General features: G+C 40.4%; 1 protein-coding gene across 4 annotated transcripts in view; it reads left to right on the forward strand.

Annotated features, from left to right (window-relative positions):
- The window catches only part of iqsec1a (IQ motif and Sec7 domain ArfGEF 1a), a 91,240-nt gene that overhangs the window by 6,207 nt on the left and 59,175 nt on the right, over positions 1-25,858 (forward strand). For 2 of the 4 annotated variants that reach the window (XM_071476677.1, XM_071476669.1), the window contains exons 2-3: positions 11,234-11,263; positions 18,818-18,925. In XM_071476677.1, coding sequence (XP_071332778.1) covers positions 11,234-11,263; positions 18,818-18,925 — 138 coding nt within the window. The remainder of the gene's footprint in view (positions 1-11,233; positions 11,264-18,817; positions 18,926-25,858) is intronic. The other 2 variants (XM_071476671.1, XM_071476670.1) reach the window with 2 other exon arrangements.

Below are 25,858 nucleotides of genomic sequence, written 5' to 3' on the forward strand. Positions count from 1 at the left end.
GTACTGAACTGATTTTCACTAAACTTGGTGGAGGGAACCTGAGAAGAACCTGTTTAAACCCATTTGATGCTGATCTGGTAAAAGAGATCCAGGAATTTCTTTTTTATCAATTTCCTAAACATTGCAGGATAGGGCATTTTTTGACACTGTCATTGTTGGCTTCTCAGGAAATAATGTATGTATCTTAATGTGGAAGAATCAGACATATTAATGGTACTGAGATCTGTGACTTTGTACAGTTTGGTGCCAATCCAGATAATAACCTTGATCTCACAGTCATGTGTTGGATTGTTTGACCTTGCTGGAGGCATGCGCTCTACTGAGTGCCCTTCTACTTGATTCTGAGCCAGATCTGTGCCAGGATGTGTGCCACAACAAGGCCTGGTTACTATTCCTAAGGGGTGGGGAGAAATAAAAAAAAAAAAAAAAAAACTGTTCAAAGTGCAGCTGAATATGTTTGACAAGTTAAGTCAAGATGATGCAAATAAGAGTTTTTGATGGAAGATGAATGCTAGAAAATGTGTGTAGTTGTAGTGTGATTTTGTGAACAGTGATCCGATAATGTTATGCTGCTGTTTTAGGGCTTTGTTTTCATTGTCATCTTTAGAAAAGTCTGAATAAATTCTCTAGGAGTAAGATGAATTTTGTTTAAAAGCTTCACAACAAAATCTGAAAACATCAGGAATGAGCTGTAATGTTGGATTTCATTGTGTAAACCTTGCCAAATAACTGATAAGTGGAGCAACAGAAATCGGAAATTCAATCAATTTAAGTAATTTTTCAAGAAAGAAGTGTCAAATATTTGATTTGCGACCTACGACTTTTCCATGTCTTGTTTTGTAGTAAGACTGAATATCTTTGGGTTTGGACTGTCGGTCAGACTTCAAAAGAAATGTGGGAACATGATCTTGGGCTTCAGGGAATTGTGCTGGACCTGTTGTTGTTGCTATTTTTCTGACATTTTCATGTAAACTAGTGCTGCGCAATTCATCTAAATATAATTGAAATCGCAATATGGCCAAGTGTAATATCCAAATCACAGGAGCTGCAAAAAATCATAGGAGCTGCAATTTTTTTTGATAAAGGTAAAATGTGTCACAAAATTGTTGTGCTTTGTTAGCACCATAAGCATTGTGGTGCTACAGAGATGCTCTGTCCTACAAATCATGTCTACAATCTCCAGATGTAAGGCTCGTTTGGTAAAGACCACAAAAAAATCACATTATCATTTTAAATTAAGATATCTGCTGAAATAATTGCAATATGATTTTACTGCAATTTTATGATTATTTATTTATGTTTTGCATATCGTTCAGCCCTAATGTAAAAATATGAAGAAACTTGGACAAAAAGCAAATACGGATACAAATCAGATACCAAACCTAATTGGTTGAACAAAGAGGTGAATAAACATAAATCTAAAAATCAAAATTTGTTCTTTTAACTACTTTATTAACTTTGTAGGTTCATGTTTTTAGAAGGACTACAACTGAAATTGTGATGTTACAAGGTGTTGTGCAATATTTCACCAATTTCATGTTTCCACACTCATGTTGATATGAGTTCCTCAGGTGTTTAGGTCCATTTCATTCATCTCATGCAACCTTCTCTATTACACAGTGCATCTCTCATGAGTCTGGAGCCAAGCTGGAGGAGTTAATAGTACGGGGATTTAATCAATAGATCCTCAGGTACTTGATAAAGGTTCTTTAAGGTTGTCAATTTTTGCCCAATGGTGAATTATCTCTCTAAAGTCACTGGTGGTTTTAAATTTCCGTCTTTATTGGTTATAGTGACTGTGTCTTGGCTTCTCTCCTGTAATTTGCTACCTAAGAAAACCTCAGCTGCCCTTACTGAGCCCCCTGGATGGAGCCTGTAGACTGGAGATTGGCAAGTTCATAAATAGTTCACCCCAAGCCAGGGTAACAGCTTTAGCATGTGTTTTGGGACCCCTCGGCAGGAAATAATAGCATGATGGAGAAAGCTGCCTCTTGTGGCTGGCGGCGTCCACTCATTTACCCAGCGATCTGCTGAACAATCAGTGTGCCAAACCAAATTTATGAGCACATGAACTCCCTCTCTCCAGCAAAGCCCCCTCTAATGAAATACCCCTGGTAGATTAATGTCTACACAGGGATGATTTGCATTCAGACTCACCTATAAATCTCAAGCAATGGCCAAAGACAGTTTGCAACTCGCACTCAAAATTCAACTGCAGGCTGCCTTCATCTGTAATGGACGTCCATTCTTCCCTCTCAGTGTGGCTGCACTCTTGCTGGAAAGAAGCCAGGCACCGCTGACCTATAGTTCCCTCAATCAGGCCTATTAAGATGGAGTTAAGGTTGTTTGTTTTTTTTGTCCTTTGATGTAGCTGCTTGTCCCATGAGAAAGGATAATGATGGCTTTAATGATCACTGTTAAGTCTATCTGATGGTGCTGCTGGTAAAGGCCACACCAAGGGGGGTCGGATGGTACATCTTAGTATGAGGGAGACGGCCATGTTACGTTTAAATCACCAAACTCAAACACTTATGTAACTTTTAATGAGCAAGAGAGAAAAAGAGCAAGAACGAGCAAGAGCAGCACAAGTCCTGCTATTAATGCCTGTGACATTTGATGATACTGATTTGAAATTCCAAAACATTTGCAGGATAATGTGACTTCATTTGAGGCATGTATTTCAAAAAACACTGATCTTTAGATTATGATCACTCTCACAACTCTCAGATTCCTAGTTCTCAGCTAGAAAGGAATCACCGTGGTGTGGAAGCAGAGCCCTGTGCCTCATTGCTATTCTGCCTGTATGATCTGCAAGCAGGAGCTTGATGGATAAATGGCCGATTATGTGTGTAACTAAGGTGCGTTGATAGACACGTATGGCTTTAACTAAAGCCCCCATCTGCGATCAGTGTTGAGCCATTCAGTTGAATCTACATGGTTTCACTTCAGTGTCAAATTTTAACCGCTATAGTTGAGTCTGATTTGCATTGAAAAGACACTTAAAGGTACCCTGTGGAGTTTGTGGCTGTAGTAGTGACACTCGCCATGTTTTTGTGAGTCGGTCCCCTGGTTTGTTTGTCCTCGTGAGGACTCAGATGCACGCATCATGCACAAATGTTAGTGACGAGGGGCAGAGAAAAGAAGAATGCCAGCTAATAAACATAGACGTAAATAATGCAGAGTTTAAATGTGAAAAAAATGGCTTAACAAATGTTTTCGCAGGAAAACAATTAAATTCAACATGTTTGTTAGACCTCAAAGGTGTTGGGGTCTTCTACATCAATAGTGGATCAGGGGTTGATTCTTATTAAAGTGGGTTTGACAAACAAGCCTCAAAGGAACTGTCTGACATTTTAGGTTCTCTGGCTGAGAGTCAGATCGATACCACTCTTCATGTCTGTAAACTTCATATAAAGCTACAGCCATCAGCTGGTTAACTTAGCTTAGCATACAAAAACACAACTTGTCATTTTTATTTTGTTTGTGTACTCAGTGAGTAAATAATTAGCTTTAGAGGTGCTAGCAGATTTTATTACATTGGTGTAATGAAATCATGGCCAGACTATCCCCCAGATTTTCCCCTGCATTCAGACTTAGATTAGTTATTTCTTATTTAGCTTATTTAATCTTATTGGTGGATCTTATTTCTCAATTTGTTAACATAGTGAATTGCTCATGGAAACGGGCAACGTTCTGTGATAGCATATATAATATTAACTTAACAGTTCTCAGTTTATGATGAAAAATCCAATAGAGAACAACTCTAACATGCATTCTGTGAAGTTGATGCACAGCTTATATTTAATTTACCCCTTTTTTAATATTTCTTTCCACCCTCTTTTGCAAATTGTAATCAACGCTAAATCAACACATTTGGTGGGTCCACGAGGCCGAAGTACAGTCGCCTGTTCATTCTTTATTTCTCCACAGTTGAACCAATTATCCGCCTCGCAGCTGTCAAAACCAGCTGATGCAGCAGCTGAATTGAAGGCAATTTGTAGCATAGTACCTGTGGAGAGCTGTTTGAAAGACTGCCACTAGTTTTCTGCCAAGTGGGAGTGCAGTGTGTGTCTGTGTCTGTGTGTGTGTGTGTGTGTGTGTGTGTGTGTGTGTGTATGTGTGCGGGGATCACTGATGAGGTGGAGGCTGAGTCAACAGCTAAACACAGATGAGGAACTAGTGCTCACACATCTTCTTAGTCATCACGGGTAGATATAAAACACAGACTTCCTCACTGTTGGCTGGGCCTTTGACAACCAGTATTTGGGTTGAAATTTCTGTGGGAAGTGGTTTGGAGTCATAAACACTACGCTTTAGTGGTTCACAACATCTCCTCTGCAGTCGTTGTGCTGATCCTTTTGTCTCGTTTGTGTGGTTTCAACATAGTTGGCATATCTGACATCATTGGACAGAGAATGACTCGCTGGTTCGACCTCATTGCTTTCACTCGTAGTTGTCGAGCTGTGTTTCCACAGTGGCTGCCGGTGTGCACTGCTGTTTGTGTTCCGTGTAACCCTGACTTTACAAGAGATTCTGGGAACCGGTCTAAATCCAAGCAATATGTTCAGGAATGCAGTCAGAGAGAAAGTGAGATTTCCTCGTAGCCAGCTCCCAGCGTTAGGTCAGGTGCTTGCTGCAGTCAAGGGTGGAGCAGTCTGCCTTTTCAGCATGAACAGGAGCTTTAAGGATCTGAGATATAGAAGTCAGATCTTATTAAGCTCAGACTTTAACATTTCTGAGTGTGTTTTGAAACACTGAGACGGAGAAGTCCTTTTTTTAGTTTTCATCTCGGTCAGAAATATCTGAATTATGTTTGCAGATTTCAGTCCAAACTTCAACTTTAGATGTCAGATTTCACCTTGGCACGCATGACCTAAATGTGGCCAAGACAGATGAAACGTCTTCCAGATGCTCATCAATAAATGCTCCGCTCCCAACTTGACAACATTACTGATGAGTGACAGAGTCAGTATATCAATTCTTAAAAGTCAAGTCCCCCTGCTGGTGCATCTCAAGCTCCTTGGCATTTGTTTAAACAAGAAACCATGTTGACTCAGAGGGCGACGTCAGCTGAGTAGGCGATGAGAAATGAAAATGGATGAAGGAAGCAGGTTGTACAGCTACGTGTACAAGTGTGTGTGTGTGTGTGTGTGTGTGTGTGTGTGTGTGTGTGTGTGTGTGTGTGTGTGTGTGTGTGTGTGTGTGTGAACGGCCGCCACCCTCCCTTTGTGCAGGGTCAGACAGCGAAGTGGGGTCACACACCAGTGACTCCTTAGAGATACACAATTTGACAGCAGCATGAGAAGCAAACAACTACACAGGACTGGACTGACTCATTAGATCTGCTTTGCCAGACACCTTTCTGCCTGTAATTAGTTGCTGATTAATGCAGATCATTTCGGTCTCACTACTATGGACACCAGAAGTATGTGATGCACTGAGGAGCCTAACACTTGATGAATCCCCTCCATTTATGCAGCAGACTGAGAAGAAGCCTTAAACCATGGGAAGAAGGCATAAAGGCACACATGCATGTCATTGGAGAAGCAAAGAACAAAATCTACATCCTGAAAAGCTGTGTGCTTTATCCTGACTGCTGTGATTTTTTTATTTTTTATTTTTGTATGTATCTTATGAAATACTGACAATAAATAAGAAATACTGTACAAGAACGTCAAGCTTCCTCTGAGGAACCTGTCAGTGTGAGTGAGCTGTTGTAGCGGACCGCAAGTTCAAGTCATTGATCATTTGGTGACATTGTTGTGAATGGAGGCAACAGCCACAAAATTGCAAGATGTGCTGTGCTCTTTTTTTTTTTTTTTTTTTTTTGGTTAGAAAGTTTAGTAAACGCAACGCTACTTTGGATGTGATTTATTCTTTTTCATCACAGCTTGAAGGGGTTTGTTTGCTAAAGCTTGAAGCATTTCATGGCTGTCACGGTTGCCGCCGCATGACAAAGTATATTCAATAAACCCAATAACTGTTTGGGTAACTTTGGAAATAACTTTGGTCTGAGCAGTTCAGTTAAGGACTCTGTATAGTTCATAATTAGTTAGCATCTTCAAGCTGAAGTTTGAGCTTTGTGTCCTGATGTTAAACTTCAGGGATGGTAAAAAAAAATATATATATATATATATATATACATATATATTAGGAGAAAGGTAGGGAAAATAATGATGAGCTCAACATGTGGTATGGCATTGTTTTGTGTGTGCTGTCATTTCCGATGCACACACATACTTAAAAAAACCTTCTCACTTAGAAAACTTCACGTCATCATTCACACACTGTAATTACCTGATTTCCTTCTGAATTCAGGAAAGGAAATAGCCACACATGTATTTCCTTTATTGCCTTAGCACTCTGCTTTTTTCTTATTGCTTTAATAAGGGTGGTAATGTGATGAAATGCTAGAAGCTATTTCTTCATACTCAATATTTTACAGAGAAAAACAAATAATGGGTTTATAATTACACTGGAGCAGGTCTTTCCTGGAGGAGGCGAAGAAAGTTAAACAGCTTTAAGGGAAAGTGTCCAAGCCTGTATGATACACTGTACTGTTTTTGAAATTACAGAAGTTGTTAAACTAAAAATAGGCTCCAAACACATTGAGAACAGGGAAACACTGGCAGCAGGAATCGCTGCAGCTTTGCGGCCCACAGTATGCGTGATGTTCCAGTTCATTTGAAGCGATGCAGGGAGCTATGATTAAATGAGCAGCCTTGTGCATTTCTGCGGTCGTGTCCGGTTGCACTTACTCCTGCAGAAAGGCAGACTGATAAACTCTGAGTCAGCATTTTCTTTCTTTTTGCACTGGGTGTGCCCTCTGTCCGGTTTCTCTCTCACAACAGGAAACAGGCTGTCCTCATTGCAACAGACTTTATATCTGAGCCAGAGGGAAAAAAAGGGCACAAATGTATACTATCCACACACACACACACACACACACACACATATGCAGGCAGTACAGTAAAGGGCAGGTCAAAGACACAGACATGGCAGTAAAGACAGAATTTTAAGATTTGGTTTAAGGAAGCAGCTGGGTTTGAGTCTTAATTCTGCCAACGGAGATTTGACTTCTCTGTTTGCCACTGTGGGAGAAACCAATCTCACAGCTTGTGGAGGCCTTCCTGTGGAATGATACCTCCAATGGGATTTGACATTTCATGCATTATTAATAGGCTTTGGGAATGCACCTGAGTGAACCTCAATAGCCAGTGTTTCTGCGCAATGCAGAAGATAAACACCAACTTGGATTCTAACTTCCGAACACATATCCATCATCATAAGGATGATAAATTCTGCTTGGATAAGGCAATGAAATGTGGAACTCGTTCATTTCATGACTAGACAAATGAGCTTTGTCTAGACAGCACGCGGAATTAATTAACACTTCATCATCTCATATATTCATGCATTCTGAAAAAGAGGTTTCACTTTGTTATGCCAGATGTATCGCATTTTACCTCAAATGCAAAAAGTACAGCTCCCAGAGGGGTCTTGATTCCGTTTCGCTCAAAAAAGCAACTCATCTAAATTGCAGTGCTGCAGGTGTCACACATTTCCAGAATAAAAGAAGATAAGTGAAAGTTAAGTGTGTCTCTGCTGTCCCCTGCAGCTTTAACTTAACAAGCCAGTGGCTCAGAAATGTAGGGAATAAAGTGATGAAGTTCTGCTTGACTACCAATGACTGATGACACCTCACACCGAGTAAGATGTAGCAGACTGTTGTCCAGCTGTCTTCTGTGCAGGTGTGACACTCCTGCAGAATGTACTAAAAATAATCTGGGCATGACCCAGATAGTAGTAGTGTAGTAGTAGTAATAACAGTTTGCCTTTCTTCAGGACAGAGGAGCTGTCCAGGGTTCTGACCACTTCATCTCGGCTGTGGTTTGCTCTGAGGGTGTTGGGTCTGCGTGGTCGGGTGGGAAGCAGATTAAAAGATGCACATATCATTCAGCAAAAGATTTGTGCAATATGGGTACGGTCTGATCATTTTTTTTCAGTGATGCATTGTATACACAGCAATCGATAGCTTTGGTAATTGCCATCGGATCTGGACTGCAGCATGTGTGTCAATTAATCTCATCCTACTGCTGCATTATATTGACCCAGCTCTGGTTTTTAGCAGATTTCCACAGTCATAATGGGGGCTTGCTCTAATGAAAACACCAGCGGCATCAAGTTTGTTTTGTGTTTTATGGAGTAATTAAAGGATGTTTGAACCTCTTTGCTGATTTTTAACACAGCTAACACAAAAGCAAACAAACAAGTAAAGTAACTATGAGTGGTGGATTGGGGGGTGGGGGGGCATTAGGCAATAGAGAGGATCATTATTTCCACAAACCAACTTAACATAAAGCTGAACAGTACACCCCCTTCTCAGGAGAACCTTTGCAGCTATGGGACCTACTGGTATAGTCAGTCACTGTATTGTCTTCTCACCATGAATAGCTCATTGTTTTCGTCATGTGAAAAGTGAAAAGAGGCGACAAGGGGGCTCATAAACTTGCCCTGATGCAGCCATGCAGTCACTTTACTGCTCCCCGGTGCTATGGTTCACAGAACAGGCTACGTTTTATTTCTGTGGTGTAAAGAGTACTTCTCTTGCCATTTACTGCCGGACGTTTCTAAAAGGGCCTATGAAATTTCATGACAGAGATGGAGAGCGCTGAGTGTATAACAGCAAACACACAGAGCCAAAGATGCATCAGACTGATGGTTTGATGTGTTTTTACTAGTCCAACATGATGTGTTAAAAAAAAAATATCCATATATATCCAAGTAAAGTGAGCTCTGCCACTGAAACGCTCAGCACTGTTGGATCAACACTTTATTGAACCTGTGCAATGTGATAGGCCGTCTTCACATAGTAGGAAGAACACAGGGGTACTAGTAACCTTAACTCAAAAAAAACATGATAGTCTGACAGTGATACAGCATGAAAAATAGAGTTGTGATGTGGGAGGTGCCACTGGTTCAGAAAGTGTTTCCTCAGTCTGGATTTCCATGCCCATTTTATTTCTTTTAATTTTAATGAAATCCTCAATGTTACATATCACATAAGCACAGGAGTCTCCCATATAGATAATGTGATGGCATCAGTTTGTCTATGATACTGTCATGGTGGACACATATAGGAAGCCAGTCAGAGGTGTCAATTCAAAATGCTAAAGAGTAAAACGCAGCCCCATCCTTTAGTTGCTGAATTCATCCAAAATTACTCCAGAATCAAAAATAATTTCTTAATATGTGCTGTAGATTGATTTTTTTCAGTTCAACAGTATAATTCTTGGCTTCCCCCGCCCACTAGAAGTGCATGTAACATAATGTTAAGCTTGGTGATTGTAGTTTAGTTGTCTCTTTTATGTGTTTAGGACTGTCATGGCCATCTAAGCCATGGGAGTGCTCCAGATCAGAGGCATATAAGATTGTCTAAGGGCATTTCTTGACCAGCTTTTAGCACATCAAAGAGATGTAAAACCAGACTTTATCTCTTCATTGGTATTTGATTGTTTCTTAGATAGGAAAAGTAACACCAAAAACACTGTTATTATTGCTGAGGTGTGAACTCTGGACTCATACACATGCATACACGCACACACACACACACACACACACACACACACTCGGTCCTTCTTTTGATAACAGAATGTAGAAATATAAAATAACCTGTTTAGGACAATAAACAGGTTGCTGTTGCTGTGTAATCCACATTAATCTGTTATCAGTTTTAAGAAACATTTAGTACGTTGTTTGATCAATTTATCAGTTGTACTAGGTTGAAGGTTTTAAATGATACTAATATGAAATCCACATGGTATTGTTTCTTTCTTTCACTTTGAGCGCCGTTAGGTTCATAAGTTGTTTCATTTAATGTTTTATGGGTCGTGTTGGAAGGCTAATGTGTAGTTTTTGTTAGTAAACTCCAGACAAAAAATCCAAATGTTCGATTGAAAATTACTCGCTTCTCCAGTCTAGGCAGCCCTCAGGGAAATAAACTACTGGAATCACTTTACTTTGCTTGTTTTTTGTCCATATGTTCTTTGTTCTTTCTTTCATCGATACCAACTGCATCACATGAACATAAGTGCATCAGAACAGTTTTATAACTTTTAAATATTATTATCACGGTTTTGTTTTGAAGATTGTTGAAAGTTTTTGAGTCATCTGGCCAACGCCTTTCTCCTCTAAAGTTATCTCGCAGCAGAGCTGGTTGCCGGTAGCTACATGTGGTCTCCAGGGAAACCACCTTTGAGTATGCTGTGAAGAAGTCAGCAACTACTGCAGGTTCAGACCAGGAAAATCTCTAGCTACAGTGCAACTCGTTGACGATGAGATAAAATGATATTTTAACGATCAAATTTTACTTGTAGACCTCTTATTATCATTTAGTGGTCTAGCCTTAAAGTAAATGGCCAAAATACATTCTCTCCCACTGTGGCTCACTTCATTACACAGTTCATTTTATCAGCTATTGATTAAACCTGTTTTTTTTCCTCCACTTTCCATCTTGGTGATTATCAGACATTACATTTGCCCAGTCCAGTTAGTTAGTCAATACATTTCATTATTTAAAGTCCGTTGTCCTGTTGTGTTCCTCAATAAATGTATTAATCGAAGTTCTTCCCTTGAAGTGGTGCCCTGTCAGCGAGGAGTTTTCATTGCTGATGTGTGGCCTTTTTTTAATGTTGCATTGGACTGCATGATACTGGGAGGTGTTTTCAGTGTTTTGCCCACCACAGTGTTTCTTATGTATCGGTCACAGTAATTTCTCCCCATCAGATAACATACCGCCTCTCACTATGGCCTCAAAAATGACCATAGAGTTTAATCAACACCAAACCAAATAAATAGGCTGTTTGTATCTTCAAGGACAAGATGTTTTGTATGAATTATAAGCACTGTATTGGTAGAGGAGACTCAGAATATTAATGTGTGTGTATATATATATATATATATTTATATATATATATATATATGTGTGTGTGTGAATGTCATATTTACCTTGTTGAAGGAATTTTAAGTGCAGCCCTTTTTTAGGAGACAAGTTTGATCTGCTTCAAAGTGCCCAACAGCTAAATTTGGCTGCAGTAATGAAGTTGCTGAATCAAGTGTATGTGGTCAGTGAGTCGTTTTATATTACGGGACATGTCATTAGCTGCCATGCTGCAGTATCCTTGTTTCTGTCTGCTCAACAAAGTCTTTCAACCAGTGTTTTTCTGTCTTCCAGGTCTGAATGTGACACGTCCAGAATGGTCAGGTATGTCCAGCTTGAATAATGTACTCAGGATTTTACATCTGCTTGTGAATATTCTCCCTTAGAAGTCAAACTGCTTGAGAAAATGCTTTGGTGAAGACAAGGTGTTATGTAAGTCTTTTGATCTGAGTGCATAAAGCTGAATAACCAAGGATCGGTGTTATTCAGAGTGAACTTTTCCTCTGTCTGAAGGATTGAGGGCAGGCCTGATGTGGCGCCTGTTGTCGGTGTTTGTGGACACTGCAGTGTGGAGGAAATGATGAGATTTCATGACAAGTGGGGTCCAAGGTCACATCCCACTGTTGTTAGCTTGTTGGCTGTGTGAACTTTTGTGTCTGCTGACAGAGTTAAGATGTGGGCTGATTCAAAACTGTAAAGTGAATCCATCATCGCTGAGTTAAGAAATATGGGTTGCATGCAGAGAGTCGATGTGCTTCTGTCAACTGGTAAACACACTCCTTATCTGCAGCTTCTCTCTTTAGGGAAGCCTCGCCGTGGGATCCAAACCGCCTCTTCCTCTGCCTCTGCCGCACTGTGTATTAAGGACCCGACAGTGTCTAGACAAGTTGAAGAGAGTGTAGCAAAGCCTGTCCCGTGTTTTAGTGAAAGTTTTCCAGGCCATGCCTGTTCTTTCCTTAGGTGCTCTACTGTCTGTGCTGCTCCCCAGGCCGCTTTCTCTTCTGCTCTAAATGTCCTATTACAAATTTGAAGCAAATCTAGAGTCACAGCCGGGAGATGTGTGCCAGTCTTTGTCTTTGTACCATCCCAGTAAATGTGCGTGAGTGTGTGTGCTTGTAAGAATGAGAGATGTGAAGTGAACTCAGCAGCATCCCCACCAACAGTAGTGTGCCAAAAAAAAACCCAACAAAACAAATCGGCACAGAAAATAGGTTATATCAAAATTTTATATGTCCTGTATAAAATCAGCTGAATAAAAAGATCTACTCAGTTTTTAGCATTTCCTGTTGCAGTGTTTTAGGTAAAATATAAACTCACTCCAAACATCTAAATGATGTAATGAATGTTATTTGAAGATTTAAAAGTTAGAGAGTGTTTTCAGTTACAAAACTTTGCCTCGGGTGAAATTGCTTGTGGACAATAGAAGGATTTTCTGAAATGCTAAGCAATTCAGCTTTCAATAATGTAAGTCCTGAAGTGTTCTCTTACACTGGCCAATCTTAAACACTGGGCTTGCACAATCAGTTTCACTCCTATCACTGGCATTCAGTCCGACTCTGCAGCTCCCAGAGTCGATAACTGAAAACAGTCAAGAAGTATTTATTGGAAAACATGATCGGCAAAAAAAAAGTGTTTGTTTTTAGTCCTTTTTTTGACTCTGTTTGGGCATCACTAAGCGAACCATCAATGGTTCCTTTTATTAATTAAGTTAATAAATGCCAAGATTCAAGTGTCAAGTGTTAGATTTCTAAAATAGTTTGCTGAGTTTAGTCCAATGCACAGAACATAATTTTCTTTTCCCTACATTAACAGATTTGATGAAGAGTATATTGACATCATCAAAAGATCTTTGGATCATGATATATTTTTTTTTTTCACATCTCTCAGCCCCAGCTAGTGCTGCTGCTGACAGTAGAATCTAAAAGCATTGCAATAGAAATGGAGGGCAAGGCTTCAGAGGCAAACAATCCCATCTCACCAAACTGATGCTTTGATGTGGTCGGGAAGCTCCCAAACGGCAGCAGCGTTCTGTGTGCCGTCCTTGGTTGTGAATTTGGCCACAGTTCCTAGAATCTTTCCTTCATTAATATGCAGCTGGCGTGCCAAGACTGTTACTGTGCTACTGTATGAGCTGAGGTTCAATCTTCAAGTGTCACAGTTTGGATCATGTGTGGATCATGTGACGTGTTGGCGGCTTCACACATAGATTGGATGAGATTTTGAATTGAACTGCTGATTGCTGACAGACAGTGATGGCACTGATCCTGCAAATCAGTGAAAAGCTTCAAGACGTCAGACAAAAGCAGATCATCCCCCACTGAGTCAGGTGCAGTTGGTGACACTGTGGTGATGTTGGATCTGCTCAACATTTGACCCAACCATATCAAGTTAGAGAGGCAATTGATATGGAGGTGTGTTAAATGATATGTAATTGGACAGTAAAAGAGGAAATGATAAATGACTTTACAAATCAATAAATGAAGCCATTGATAAACACACCTAATTTCAAGGCAGATAATAAATAGAACACCACATTGTGAGAGCTGAATGAAAGACTTCGCAAATAAATCAGTACAGGGAAATCTAAAATAAAAAAGTAACACTTCAATAAATGGTGGATTTTAAAACTAATCTCACAAATAAATTTTACAGGTGAAAATAAAGCAGCCTTTTTTGTAAATTATCATTTTAATTAAAAAACTGCCTCCCCATTTACTTTTCATTTTGCAAAATTACTATTCATATGGCACCCCGGGGCTTTGTTATGCTTATGAAATCGGCTGATTCACCGGGGACAGAGCAAGAGCCCTCTTTGGTTATCATACTTGACAGTCTCACACGCACCCACCACCACAAGGACAAGTGGCACAACAGTGAGAGCCCACTGCAGATCAACAAAGTGGTTCCCCAACAAAGAGGCATTCATTGACAGCATGTTAAAAAAGATACAGGCCCATATATTCAAGAAATGCACTAATTACCAGATAAGTGTTCCGACACTGTGTTTTGCAGCTACTTATGGAGGCAAAGAGAGGTCAGAAGGATTTGAATTGTATGAGGAACTGAATACTTAATTATGAAATGTAGCCACAGCTGAATACTTCATATTGAAATTGAAATATCAGTGCATTTATAGCATTGAGATATTTCACTTAATTCGTGTGGTTTAAATTCACTCCTTTGAAATTTCCAGAAGGTAATTTCAAGTTGTGCAATATCATAAAGCTGATATTAAGCATTACTTATTTATTTACTATTCTATACTACTTAACCATTCAATGTCGTATTTTCAGAACTAAAATTCAAGTCGAGTTAAAAAAGAAAAAAAAAAAAGTTGCTCAAATTGGATTAGTGAAATTCAGACACCAAAACTCAAAAATAAGAAAACTTGTATCGCTGGTCTACCAACAATAAGCAATCAAGCTTGTATTGAATCAGTCAGACCTCTGTCCGGTCAGATTCAGATGAGTGAGTGGAAATCCTGGACACTTGAAAACTTGAAATGACCTGGGAATTTCAAATTCAGATATATGGGTTTCTAAGTGAAATATTTCAATGCTATGATTTTAAATTGTAATGATATGTATTCAGTAGTGTTTAGATTAGATGTTAGATATTCATTTGTAAAATTCAAATTATTATGGCCTCTCCTTGGCTCCATACTTTGCGTCACTGCACTGAATGGAGTAATTAGCCTGAGTAAAAACTTACTGGCTTTAATGCTTTCCCTATGTTATGGATATAGCACAAATATCTCAGTGTAAATAACATCTCTTATAAATGAAGCAGCAGCCAGTTTCAAGTTACTGTGACTGTTACTGTGAATTTCTGTCACATGGTTTATCTTGGCACAGAGTTCCCTTTTGTATCGGAGCTAAGAGCTGTTTAAAATCACTGCAACTGCCAGCACAGCACTCAGCTGACGACACACAGCAGACTTACAGTCGCTTACATCTCTCACCCTGTTAATATGCCTCACCATGACACAACTGAGCCTGGCTGTTCTAAAATTTTGTGTGTTACATGGGTTGGTAGGTTTCATTATCATTAATAATGGAAAAGCCACTGAACTTGGCACAGGCGCTATAAATAAATAAACCCTGCTCCCGAAGGATTTCTTTGCACTGGTTTGATAGTGTGTTTTTTTTGTGTGTGTGTGTGTGTGTGTGTGTGTGCGTGTGTATACATGTGTGTCGAGAGAGAGATTGGCCCTGTCGGTGATTGGGGGGGGGGTTATTCTCATACACACTCCATGGCTAATGAGAGAGGAATAACAACATGGCAGTGTTTAATTGGTCTACTCTTCTTCTGTAATCAGAATGGATGGCTTCATTCAGATGTGATTAGAACCTGGGTGAGATAGGCAGGCAGACAGGCAGGCACTCAACAGCCTCGGTGACCTGCTTTTATTGGATTGTTCTTCAGTGAATGTCTGATGACAAGATGTTCTCCCACTCCCTGATGCACTTCTGTACAGCACTCATTCATAAACCCAGTCTAGCAAATGACAAAAAGCCTACAGCTTAGGAGTAGTCTGACACTTTATCACACCAATTGCTATGTGAGTGGGGGATGAGAGTGCTCTTGTCTGCTGCTGAACAGTTTTTGAAAGTCCATTTGTGTTATTTATACCTGTTTACTTGCGCTGGGTGAGCTCGTGTATTGTGATGGATGGCAGTTGTTTCATTTGGAGTGGTTGGCAGTGGGGAGGCTAATTGAAATTTCATGTGGTTTGAGATGGTATATCCATGACTGCAGCCCTTTTGAACAGTGCACACTCTCTCTCTCTCTTTTCTTTTTTTAATTGAACATGTTTGGTCCGACACAATCAAAGGCCAGAGAAGCTCGACAAAGAGCTGCAATATAGCGACTGACTGGAGAGCTTCGGCAGGGTCTGCAGCTTTTATTTCCCGATGAAACTCCACAGAGAGTTGGGGAAACAGAGAGGCAGGGATTATAGAGCCCCCCCCCCCCATTATTGTTGAGATGACAATGAAGAGGGTAAAGCTTTGCTGGGCTGTTGTTGTGGGGTTAAACCCTCTCTAAGAGCGTGTCTCTAAAGAACTCTAATAAGCAAAGTGTTTCCAATCAATTTAAACATTAATTCAGGCCAACTTGTCGTTATATTTATATTTACGGCAAAAGGATTGTGGGATCATTTATAAAGTACAGTGACATGCTACAGGAATTACCATAGGCTTTTAAATAGAAGCAAAGAGACTGTACTCATGCAGCATCTTTTGCCTCTAGCAGATGAGGTATTTGCTGAAATAGCTATGGAGCTGCAGTTTTCTACCTGCAGGCAGGACACTTCTCTAAAACAGCACAATGTGTGGACTGAACTGTGTTTAATTCACCCAGAAATCTAACTCTAACTTAAAAAGAGCCGGCCGGCCCTCTGCAGCGACAGTACGCGTCAGGGCAGCTGAACTGATATTTGTCTGCAGGGATGAGCGGTGACAGTGCTGTGTTCCAGGATCGGCCTAGTGCTGTCTCTCACCCTCGGCTGGCGCTCTCCGAAGGGATCACACAAACCTATCATCTTCTCCTGTGTCCTTCACCATCTCTTGTTGCTATGGAGAGCAATGCTTAACTTCAATGAGTGGGGCCGAGCCTGCCATCTTTGTGCTTGTGCGAGTCCCTTTTGAATTCAGCATGTCTTTTTTTTCTATCAGGCATCATTCAGAAAACAACTTCCCTCCACAGGAATTGAGCACAACACAGCAGCTCAGCGCAGTGTTTGGTGAAACAAAGCAAAGACAACGAATGACATGGTTTTAAAGTCGTAGAACATCTCTCCCTGGTGAAAAAGAGCTGCCATTTCTTTTAATGAACTGTGGGTGTTTGTGCGTTAGTCATGGCACTGACAGGTCTCAAGCAAGGTCTGACACTCTGCATCGCTATCAGAGTAAGTAATGGCAGAAAAGTCTGACTAATTCAAGGTTCACAGCTCCCAACTCAGCCAGAGCAGAGACATTAGCATTTTTGAAATTAATAATTCATTATGCCGAAACAGCAGCAAATAACAGCAGCCATGACACAATTAGCCACTGATATTACACAGGGCCTCAGTGCAGTGTATTTTTTTATACAGAGGCTGAGTACAGGCTGTGTCAAACAATGAAGGATAATTATATTTTTTGGTACAAATGCTTTCACAAAGTGTCCAACAGTAATTTAAAGGATGGAGTCAAGCCTTATTGAGTATTTGGAATAAGGTTTTATTTGGCTGGACACATGCATAGTTTGACTGTAGTACTATCATCATAGGCTTGATATCACTCTGCATTGAGCCAGATGTTGCTTCATGTTTTTGATGAAGACCTCATCCCCTGAGACAGAGGGGTAGGTTGTTGGTGTTTGACTGCAAGTTGACAGCCTGAGAAATGTGCCTGGCCTGTTGTGGGACAGCCAGCCCAAAGGTGGCACGGCTCAGTGAAAACCTTAACAAACAGCAGATGAGAAAGAGAGGCCTCTGAAGAAATGGTATCCAGTGGAAGGAGATGAGACATTTCTGAACAATCAGAGGGATCAGAGACTAAACTCCCTCAACTGCAGTACATTGAGCACAAAGAATGAAGCAGCACAGACATTACAAATAAACCTACCGCATGTGTAACCTTTTCTTTTCTTTGTTCATCCAGGAGGTGGTCTTTTCTCCCAAGATTGTGACATTTTCACATTCCTTTAGCTACTTTTACAAGTGGTCTGTTGTTTTTCTTTGCACCTGCTACTGGTCACAGTATCAAAAAACATGAATGGTTCTGTCTGGAAACAAAATCTGACAGAGAGACGTGTATGGTAACATATTAAATGTATATTTATATATTGGGCTATATGATTCAAGTAGGCCTAGATGCAAAATACACCATTCGTGCAAAAAGTGTACTTAAATACACTTAATTACATGGTTTCTCAAAATAGCACATTCATGTGCACTTAATTGTAATCAAGTTCAGGTAAAGTTGTACAGATTATGTATCATGCTAGCATATGTGCTGTAAGTACAGTAATCATGAGTGCACATGGAAGTATACTTAGTATACTGAGTATAATTTAGGTTAAACACCGGATTTGTAAAAATGACCACACAAACATTATAGCTTGTAAAAGAGGAATGACATTTTTAGGGAGCTATTTGTAAGTTTTGCTATTGCTACCTAGCCAGCATTAGCATTAACAGCTGCTTCAGAGCTTCAGACATTGTTGTGTTTACAATACAAGCAGTTATATTACGCCCTGTGAGCAGCGCCGTGTCTTCAGGGCAGACTGGATGCTACAGTGACTCAGCATCAGAAAGGCAGACTGGCCGACCAGCGGGGGCTAGCTGGGTAGCATGCTAACTTCAGTAGAGGGAGAGAAGTGATAGAAACAGAGGCAAAACAAGAGAGCTGCTTTCCACCGCTGGAGACGGCTCTTGGCAAAAAGTGAAGTTTGATGCTGAACTCACAATTTTGCCTCTACAGCGGTGAGTAAACAGCTGTTAGATGCTAACATTGGCTGTCTAGCGATAGCAAACTTACAGATAACTTATCTAAATAAAAAACTTGAAAGGGCAGTGAAAATATGTTGACTTTCCACTGAGTTGTTTGCTTCTGACACATTCACAAGGCTTTTTAAATCATTCTGTGGTGCCATCTGCAGGCTATGTTACAAGTATATAACAAAATTCTACTTTAAAGAACACAGAGGTAGAATGAAGAACACAGAGGTAAAAGCACCAAAGTCACAGATCCCCTGTGGGAACCCTCCGAGGGTAAATGGATGATTTTCATTCAGAGCGGTCGCTTCCCATAAAAAGGTTTCTTTAATATCTGCCCTTGTATGTCAACGGTCTGAGAAGTGTGTCCTGTTGTAAGACTGTTTGTCCTTCTGCAGGAGACATGCCTCCCTGCCTGTCGAAGTCACTGAGAATCCTGGGAGGTTAGTGTCTGCTGGCTGCAGAAGAGTCGTCCCCTGCCGCAAGTGGAAGTCGGCTTCCTTTGGGTACAGTAAGATGTTATCTTTATGATTGCGTCCTTTATGTTTAGTTTGTCCCATTCGCACCACAGCATTTCCAGCACCAGGGCAGAGCATTTTTTCCTTGTCTTGCTCCGGCCTTGTTGATGTTTAAAAGTCAGCTCTTGTCAGTGCCCTGCTAATTAGCCTTTCTCTGGCAGATGTATTGGTTGTAACGGCTTGACAGTAGCAAACTTTGCTGTGTCCTAATGTTTTGAGTCTAAGCAGCTGTTCTCCAATTATCAGCTTTTTTTGACACAGCAGTTTTGGTGCTGCAATGTTGTTTTACTGATGTGCGCAATGAACTCCGGTGGCCAAATGCACTGTAAGAGGAGATCATTTAGCCTAGCCTTAATGAAATATAATGAAATATGATCCCTGCGAATATGAGCCTTCATTGCTGCTCACCCATTAGCCTGTGCTGAGCTTGGAGCTTGAGACAGCCTCTCAACAAACGAGGGGAGATGAGCGCACAGTCGCATCGCTGGGACAGACTTAAGGGGCTTCAAAAGGCTGGAGAGAGTTTCAAACACACCTCCTACTCCTGTGTGCTTCATCATCAAAAAGCAAAGTGTGCCTAATCCATAGCCCACTTTTGGCTCTTGTGCAGCCCAAAAATAAATCCCAGTGCATAGCGGGAACGCGTTCTATTTTTAAAGAGCAGTGTTCAGAAGTTTCTGATGAGTATAAACATCTGTGGGTTGTTTTTAGACTTTGGTAACGTTGCAGTATTGGGGAATTTGCTATTTCTCGCTGATTAATACCTCACTCATTTGTGCTCTCTTTATTTGTCTCAGTGTGATTGTTGCTCTGTAAGTAATTTTCAAGCACAGCTGAGAGCTAATAGGTTAAATGGATCATGACTGTAAACAAGATGATGGCTGTGATCAGAGGTTGATTGCTTTCCTCTCCAGCTCAGCAGCATTGTTTGCTCCTGTTTAGGCGTACCCATCTCACTCAGGCACACTGTTGCAATCCACTAATTGCTAAATGATGACATCTAATACCTGATCATTTTGACGTTGCAGATTTATTACAGGTGGTTGCTTTATTTGCAATCATTAAATTAGAAGAGTTCATTTCTGTTGATCTTTTCCTTTATTTGCAGAACATTCTGTGTCAAACACTAGTGGCAGTTTAGTCCTTGCTTATGCTACATTTCTGCCCATCTTGAAGGACGAAAATGCATGTGAGTGGGCAGTGCAAACAACTGAATGTATGCCCTCAACACAAGGATCTCACACACACACACACACACACACACACACACACACACACACACACATTAACACACACTCTCACTTGTTCTCATAAGAAATGTTAAATGACAGGGCTAAATAAAATATTTTGAGTTATGCAGTGCATCACTATATACAAATAACAAGCAGTTATTCTAAAGGCCTGGGTTACAGCTGTTTTTTGTCATGTTTAACATTTTTGTGCATCATTTCCTTCAACAAGACAGGAAGCTCACTTGACATAACATGACAAAGGTCTTGGGCCAGATTTGAACCCAGGATGTTGCACTTACGTGCCGTGCACTGTACACCGCTGAGTCGCAAGAAAACAACATTTTTCACAATATATCTGAGAAGAAATAGCAAAAAGTGTTGGGTAATTATTCTCCACTGAAGCTGTGTGGCTGTGTGAGGCTCACGGTGAGTGATTGATCTCTGCGGTTGTATTTTTGTTTGTGTGGCACTAAAGACAAGGGAGGAAGTGAAATATTAATTATTATGTCATTTGCGAGGTGCTGTGCCGTGCCCTGCAGTAGTCTGAATCACTCCACATGTTTTAGATGTTTCGAACGAGCATATTGGAAAAATTTGAAATAAAACTTTAATTATAGGAAGTGTTTGTGGTTGTAGCATTATTTGGGAGAAACGACTGATGCAAAAAGATGTGACTTGCATTTTAGTGATTGCGGCCCAGCTATTTTAAGCCTGTGTTGTTTTCAGACGTCGGTTAGATGCTGTCATTGTCTAAAAGGTTCAATAATTGCTACAGACTTTGGAAACTAAGTCAAAGAAGGAATTAGGAATTAATGGGGTAACTTTGGTGTTGGAACGGGGTTGTTCACGGAGACTGGCTCGCTCAATGTGCTTAATGCCAGAGCTGGGGTGATCTCAGGGGAAACCAGTCGCACTCACAGCAAGCAGGGCGGCTGCTAGATGTAATAGCAAAAACATACCCCAGGGAATAACTTCAATAGTTGCCTCTGTTATATACTTTTCTTCACCTCTCTTTCCTTGTGACGGGCCCTGGGCCTCAAGACCGATTTCCTGTTTATTTGGTTGCTGGGACTTTGGTTGATTTTTGTACATGTCCACACACTACACACATTACTGATGTACATACTTAATTTACTTTAAAGAGTCATGTGAGGTCTCCACATTTTGCCCTTCCTCTGAGCCAGGTCGTGACGTCCTTGCTTACATTCATCTTGTATTACTCTGCGTCCTGTCCCCTGCGGGGGCAGCATTTAATCAGCTATAGTGCTACACAGACACTGTAATAGCTTAGATTTTATAGCTTATTTCCCAGGCGTGAACATGCATATTTGAGTCAATGTTGTTAACTAATGATACAGTTGTTGGAACACTGGTTATGATGATTCTGCCACTGAGCCTGCTAAGCAGAGGGAGTGTAGAGTAAATGAGCTCAGAACTACAACAATAAGCCCACAAACCGTTCACTTCACTGCCACTGGAGTGGAATAGCCAGCTCATCCAAATGTCTGGAGAACAGAAGGAAACTTTATTTGCTTGTTATAGTTTTTGTAAAAAGGTTCTTCAAAGACACACAGTACAGTAATCACAGAAAAAAGATGACAAATCAAAGGGAAGTTTTTTTGTTTAGTAAGCTTTTTTCAGACTCGACAACTTTAATGCAAAGATGTCTTTGACATTTATGTTGTAGATTTTATCTCTCCTACACTTTTAATTTAAGGCTGCACCTGATGATTAAATGTTAATCTGTTTAATTTCTCCATTAAATGTTGTCTATGTCCAAGGTGATGTGTTCAAATGTGTTCAAAAAAGCAGCAAATCTTCATCTTTAAAATGCTAGAGCCAGAGAATATTTGCCATTTTCTCCTATGTTAAACAACTTTAACAATTAAGCAGTTATCAGAACAGACCAATTGTAATAGCTAGCTTTATTTAGTTGACCAAATTGCACAAAAAAACTACAGTTATAGCCTTGCATTGCAGGAAACATGATCACAATGGGTAACAGCATTGAATAACAGTCAGAGGTGTTTTTGCAGAACATTATGATGTCACAGTGAAGTTGACCTTTGGCCATTTTGTGTTAAATTGTGTCACAGTTAGTGTATGAATTCTTGGTTTACAGCAGAAAAAAAGTGTTTTGTGAGGTCACCGTTGACCTTTGACCACCAAAATCTAATCAGTACATCCTTGAGTCCTAATGAATGTTTGTGCCAAATTTGAAGATGTTCCATCCAAGGTTACTGAGATATCGCATCCAAGAGAATGGGATAGACACACGTATGTATGGACCAACAACCTGAAAACAATATTCCTCTGGCTCTGGCTGTTGCTGGCGCAGCAGCATGAAAACAAGGTTTTCCTGATTCTAACCCTGGTCAAGATGGTAATTGGAAAAAAATGTAGAGATGAAATTCCATTGGCTTCAGGATTCAGCACCTTGGACAGCGAAATGTTTCTGTTAATGTGACTGTAAAGGTTTCACGCAAGTAAAAACTGTTAGCATCAGCCAGTTGAATTACAGAGATGTAACAGGTCAGATGCAATAGAATACCTGAACCAGAACAGAGGTGGGAGATTACCTGACCTCTGTCAGAATAACCCAGATCGAATCAAGGAACGTGTTCCTCAAGGGATTTAATGTCTTGACTCGCCTGCTCTGCTTGCTCACACAGTCAGTTAGCAGCTGGCTGCTAAGTGTGAGCCTGTATAGCCCAAAGCAGAGAGGAGAAATTCTCAGCAAAATAAAATGTAAAGCATAAAAGAGGTAAATGTTTAAGGGTGAATAAAGTGAAAGGAGGTAAATTACCTCGAGATATAAATAATAAATCAGATACTTAAATACTTTAGTTGTCATTTGGTACTAAAATGGTTCAACTGGCAGCATAAGTAAAAGACATGAAAATGGCTTCTTGATCTGCTACGGTCCATCTAAATAGAAGGCTGTGGCGCACATAAGACTAGACAGTTTCATATACACGTGTACATGTAAAAGACACATTTTACTCAGTCAGAAACTTTATGAAACTAATGTATACCCTACATTAATGTGTACCTTAATGTAAACAAATCTCTAATTTGATATGTTAGTATGGCAAAGATATTCAGAACATGTTCAGTTTGTGTTTTTGATCACACATTCTGAAACTTAAGGAGAATAAAACGAGTGGCCGGCCTCGACACCGCATAAATCTAGAGGAAACCTGGAGTTCCACCAAACAAGATGGATGTGTTGCCATTATACACCGCAGGAGTTTTGTGTGTGTGGTTGAGTTTTTGAGTGTGTCTACGTGCGTGTGCAGCTTGCTTGTTTGCTTTGTTTATGTCCTTGCATGTTAGCGTGTGAATACCAGGGCTGTTACTAACAATTTTTATCATTATCGATGAATCTGCGGACAATTTTCTTGATTATTGACTATGGTTTTCTCTGTGAAATGTCATAAAATAATGAGTTATGCCCATCACATTTTCCCAGACTGCTTGTTGTCCAACTAACAGTCCAGGATCTATTTTGACCAGTATAAGCTTATTGCAAATATATCAGTATCAGCATTTATGTCGGCATATAAGTAACAAGAAATTGCAGTACAGAAATATGAAACTAAGTTGGAGGCAATGTATAAACATGCAGCTTGTTCACCAGCGACCCATAACAAGTTGTTTTTTCAACTGTAGAGCTTCTCACTCAGCATGTGTCTTGGTTCTTTGGAAAAAAAATAAAAATAAAAAATCCATAAATCTAATGGAACAGTATCAAGATGGTTGTTTATGTTACTATTGGCCAATTTAAATCGGTATCAGTCTCAAAATTCAGTATAGTTTAAAAAAAAAAAAAAAGATAAATAAATGAATAAAAATGCTTCAGCTTTAAAGTATTACAACAAAATAAAAATCTAAACTCAACTCAACAAATGGGGCATATTTCCAAATCAGGTTGCAGAGGCTCCAGCTGGGTTTGCTCTGACTGGGTACTATAAAAATATATACAAAGCTTTATAGCTACACAACCCAACTCTCCTCTTCTGAGGGGTGTACGCTATACCTACTGAACATAACATCAACATTTCCACTGATTATTAAGTCTGTGAAGTTCGCTCATTTTTGGTTTTTTGTCCTCTTACATCCCACCCTTCCCTTTCAGTCCCGATTATTTTCCAGTGCCCCTCACTTCCATCCTCTCCCATACTGCTGCGAAGGAGTCCCTTATAAAAGGAAACCCTGTGTGAAAAATATCCCTCGTTCTTACGGCTGTTGTTACTTTTGTAAAGTCTTGTGGCTCTTTGGTTTCAACTTCTCTCCTGCTCTTATTATCTTCACATGACTGCTGTGTGTAGAGTGCTCTGCAGCAGTGAGAGGTGAGAGCAGGGAGGGTGTTTTACGTCAGGTTGAGAGAGGGAAAGTGGAGCAGCCAGCCAGGCCAATAGAGATGCAGAATTGCAGCTTATTGTGAGAGAGGATAATTGCTCTGTACGGTTTACAGAAGGGTAAAGAATCAGAGTTCTATCTGCAGGCATGTGCTCGCAACTCGAAAGGAAATGGCACAAAAGCAGTTATATACTATATTAAATGATCATAATCAATAGAGGAAAAACAACTTAATTCATCTTTGGCAGTTCCTTAGTAATAACAACTCCATGAACAAAAAGCATGTTTTAACTGACTTGGTTGTTGCCTGTGCAGTAGCTGCTGTATTCATTGCCTGCAGCTGCCTTCCAGTTCAGTCCTGTCCAGAGTTAAGACCTCTCTGCGCTGATCAAGCCCAGCTCAAGGCTGAATGAGTGCTTTTAAATACCCAAGATGCTCTGCCTCTCCTTTTTGCCTCTCTTGGCGCCTGTCTTTTGATTCCTTATTTTTTTTTTCTCCAGATATTCTCTTTCTTCTTCCACTCAATAAAAAAACCATCTGCTGCTCTGCATTCTCTGGTAATTGTGCTGCTGCCTGTCTTGTCCAGGACGCTCCCATGAAAGAGATTTTTAATCCCAAAGAATTTTCCTGGTTAAATAAAGGTTTCACCTTCTCTTCCTTTGTTTGTCTATCTGTGCCTCTTTCTTTCTGTCGCCTTAATTAAAAGAACACATCTGACTTGATTAATAGCTACAGGCAGAGGCTTTAGGGAAGGTAAAGGTAAGGCTGGGCAGTCATAGTGAAGTGTAAATCTTTCTCCAAGTGTTAGCCCCCCTTTTTTAAAGCCCCCCTGGTATTACCAAAAGGTCATAAAGCTCCAAATATTGCACTGCTGCATTTATTAGTGTTCTGGATTCTGATGTGACCATTAGAACTGATCTAAACCAGGAGCTCCATTTCATGTATAAATAATTCAGATGCTTTATGATCTTCATTATGGTGAATGACTGTTTCAGAACAGAACCTGTGATTATCTCCAGGCCCTCTAATAATACCACTGCAGAGCCTATTGATTCATGTGAATGGCCTGCCTTCCCAGGATCACAGACCCCCAGCCTGCCTGCTGCAAACAGCCTGTGTGTTATTGGCTGATGGTCGGAGGCAGGAAGGCAGCTCATGAGGCTGTGGTCTAGCCGCAGGGGTGAAGAGGCTGGACAAGTGACACGCACAGCAGAAATAGAGAAGTATTACCATGCATACTGTAGGATCTTGGCCCTGAACGGTGGCTGTCGTATGTATTCTACTGCAGCGTCCTCCCTCTGTACGGCCTTGACAATATCTGAGGGCA

Source organism: Trachinotus anak, unplaced genomic scaffold, assembly GCF_046630095.1.
Source record: "Trachinotus anak isolate AG129_WGS33_773 ecotype Australia unplaced genomic scaffold, CSIRO_AGI_Tana_v1 ptg000004l, whole genome shotgun sequence".
In the NCBI taxonomy this organism is placed as follows: Eukaryota; Metazoa; Chordata; class Actinopteri; order Carangiformes; family Carangidae; genus Trachinotus; species Trachinotus anak.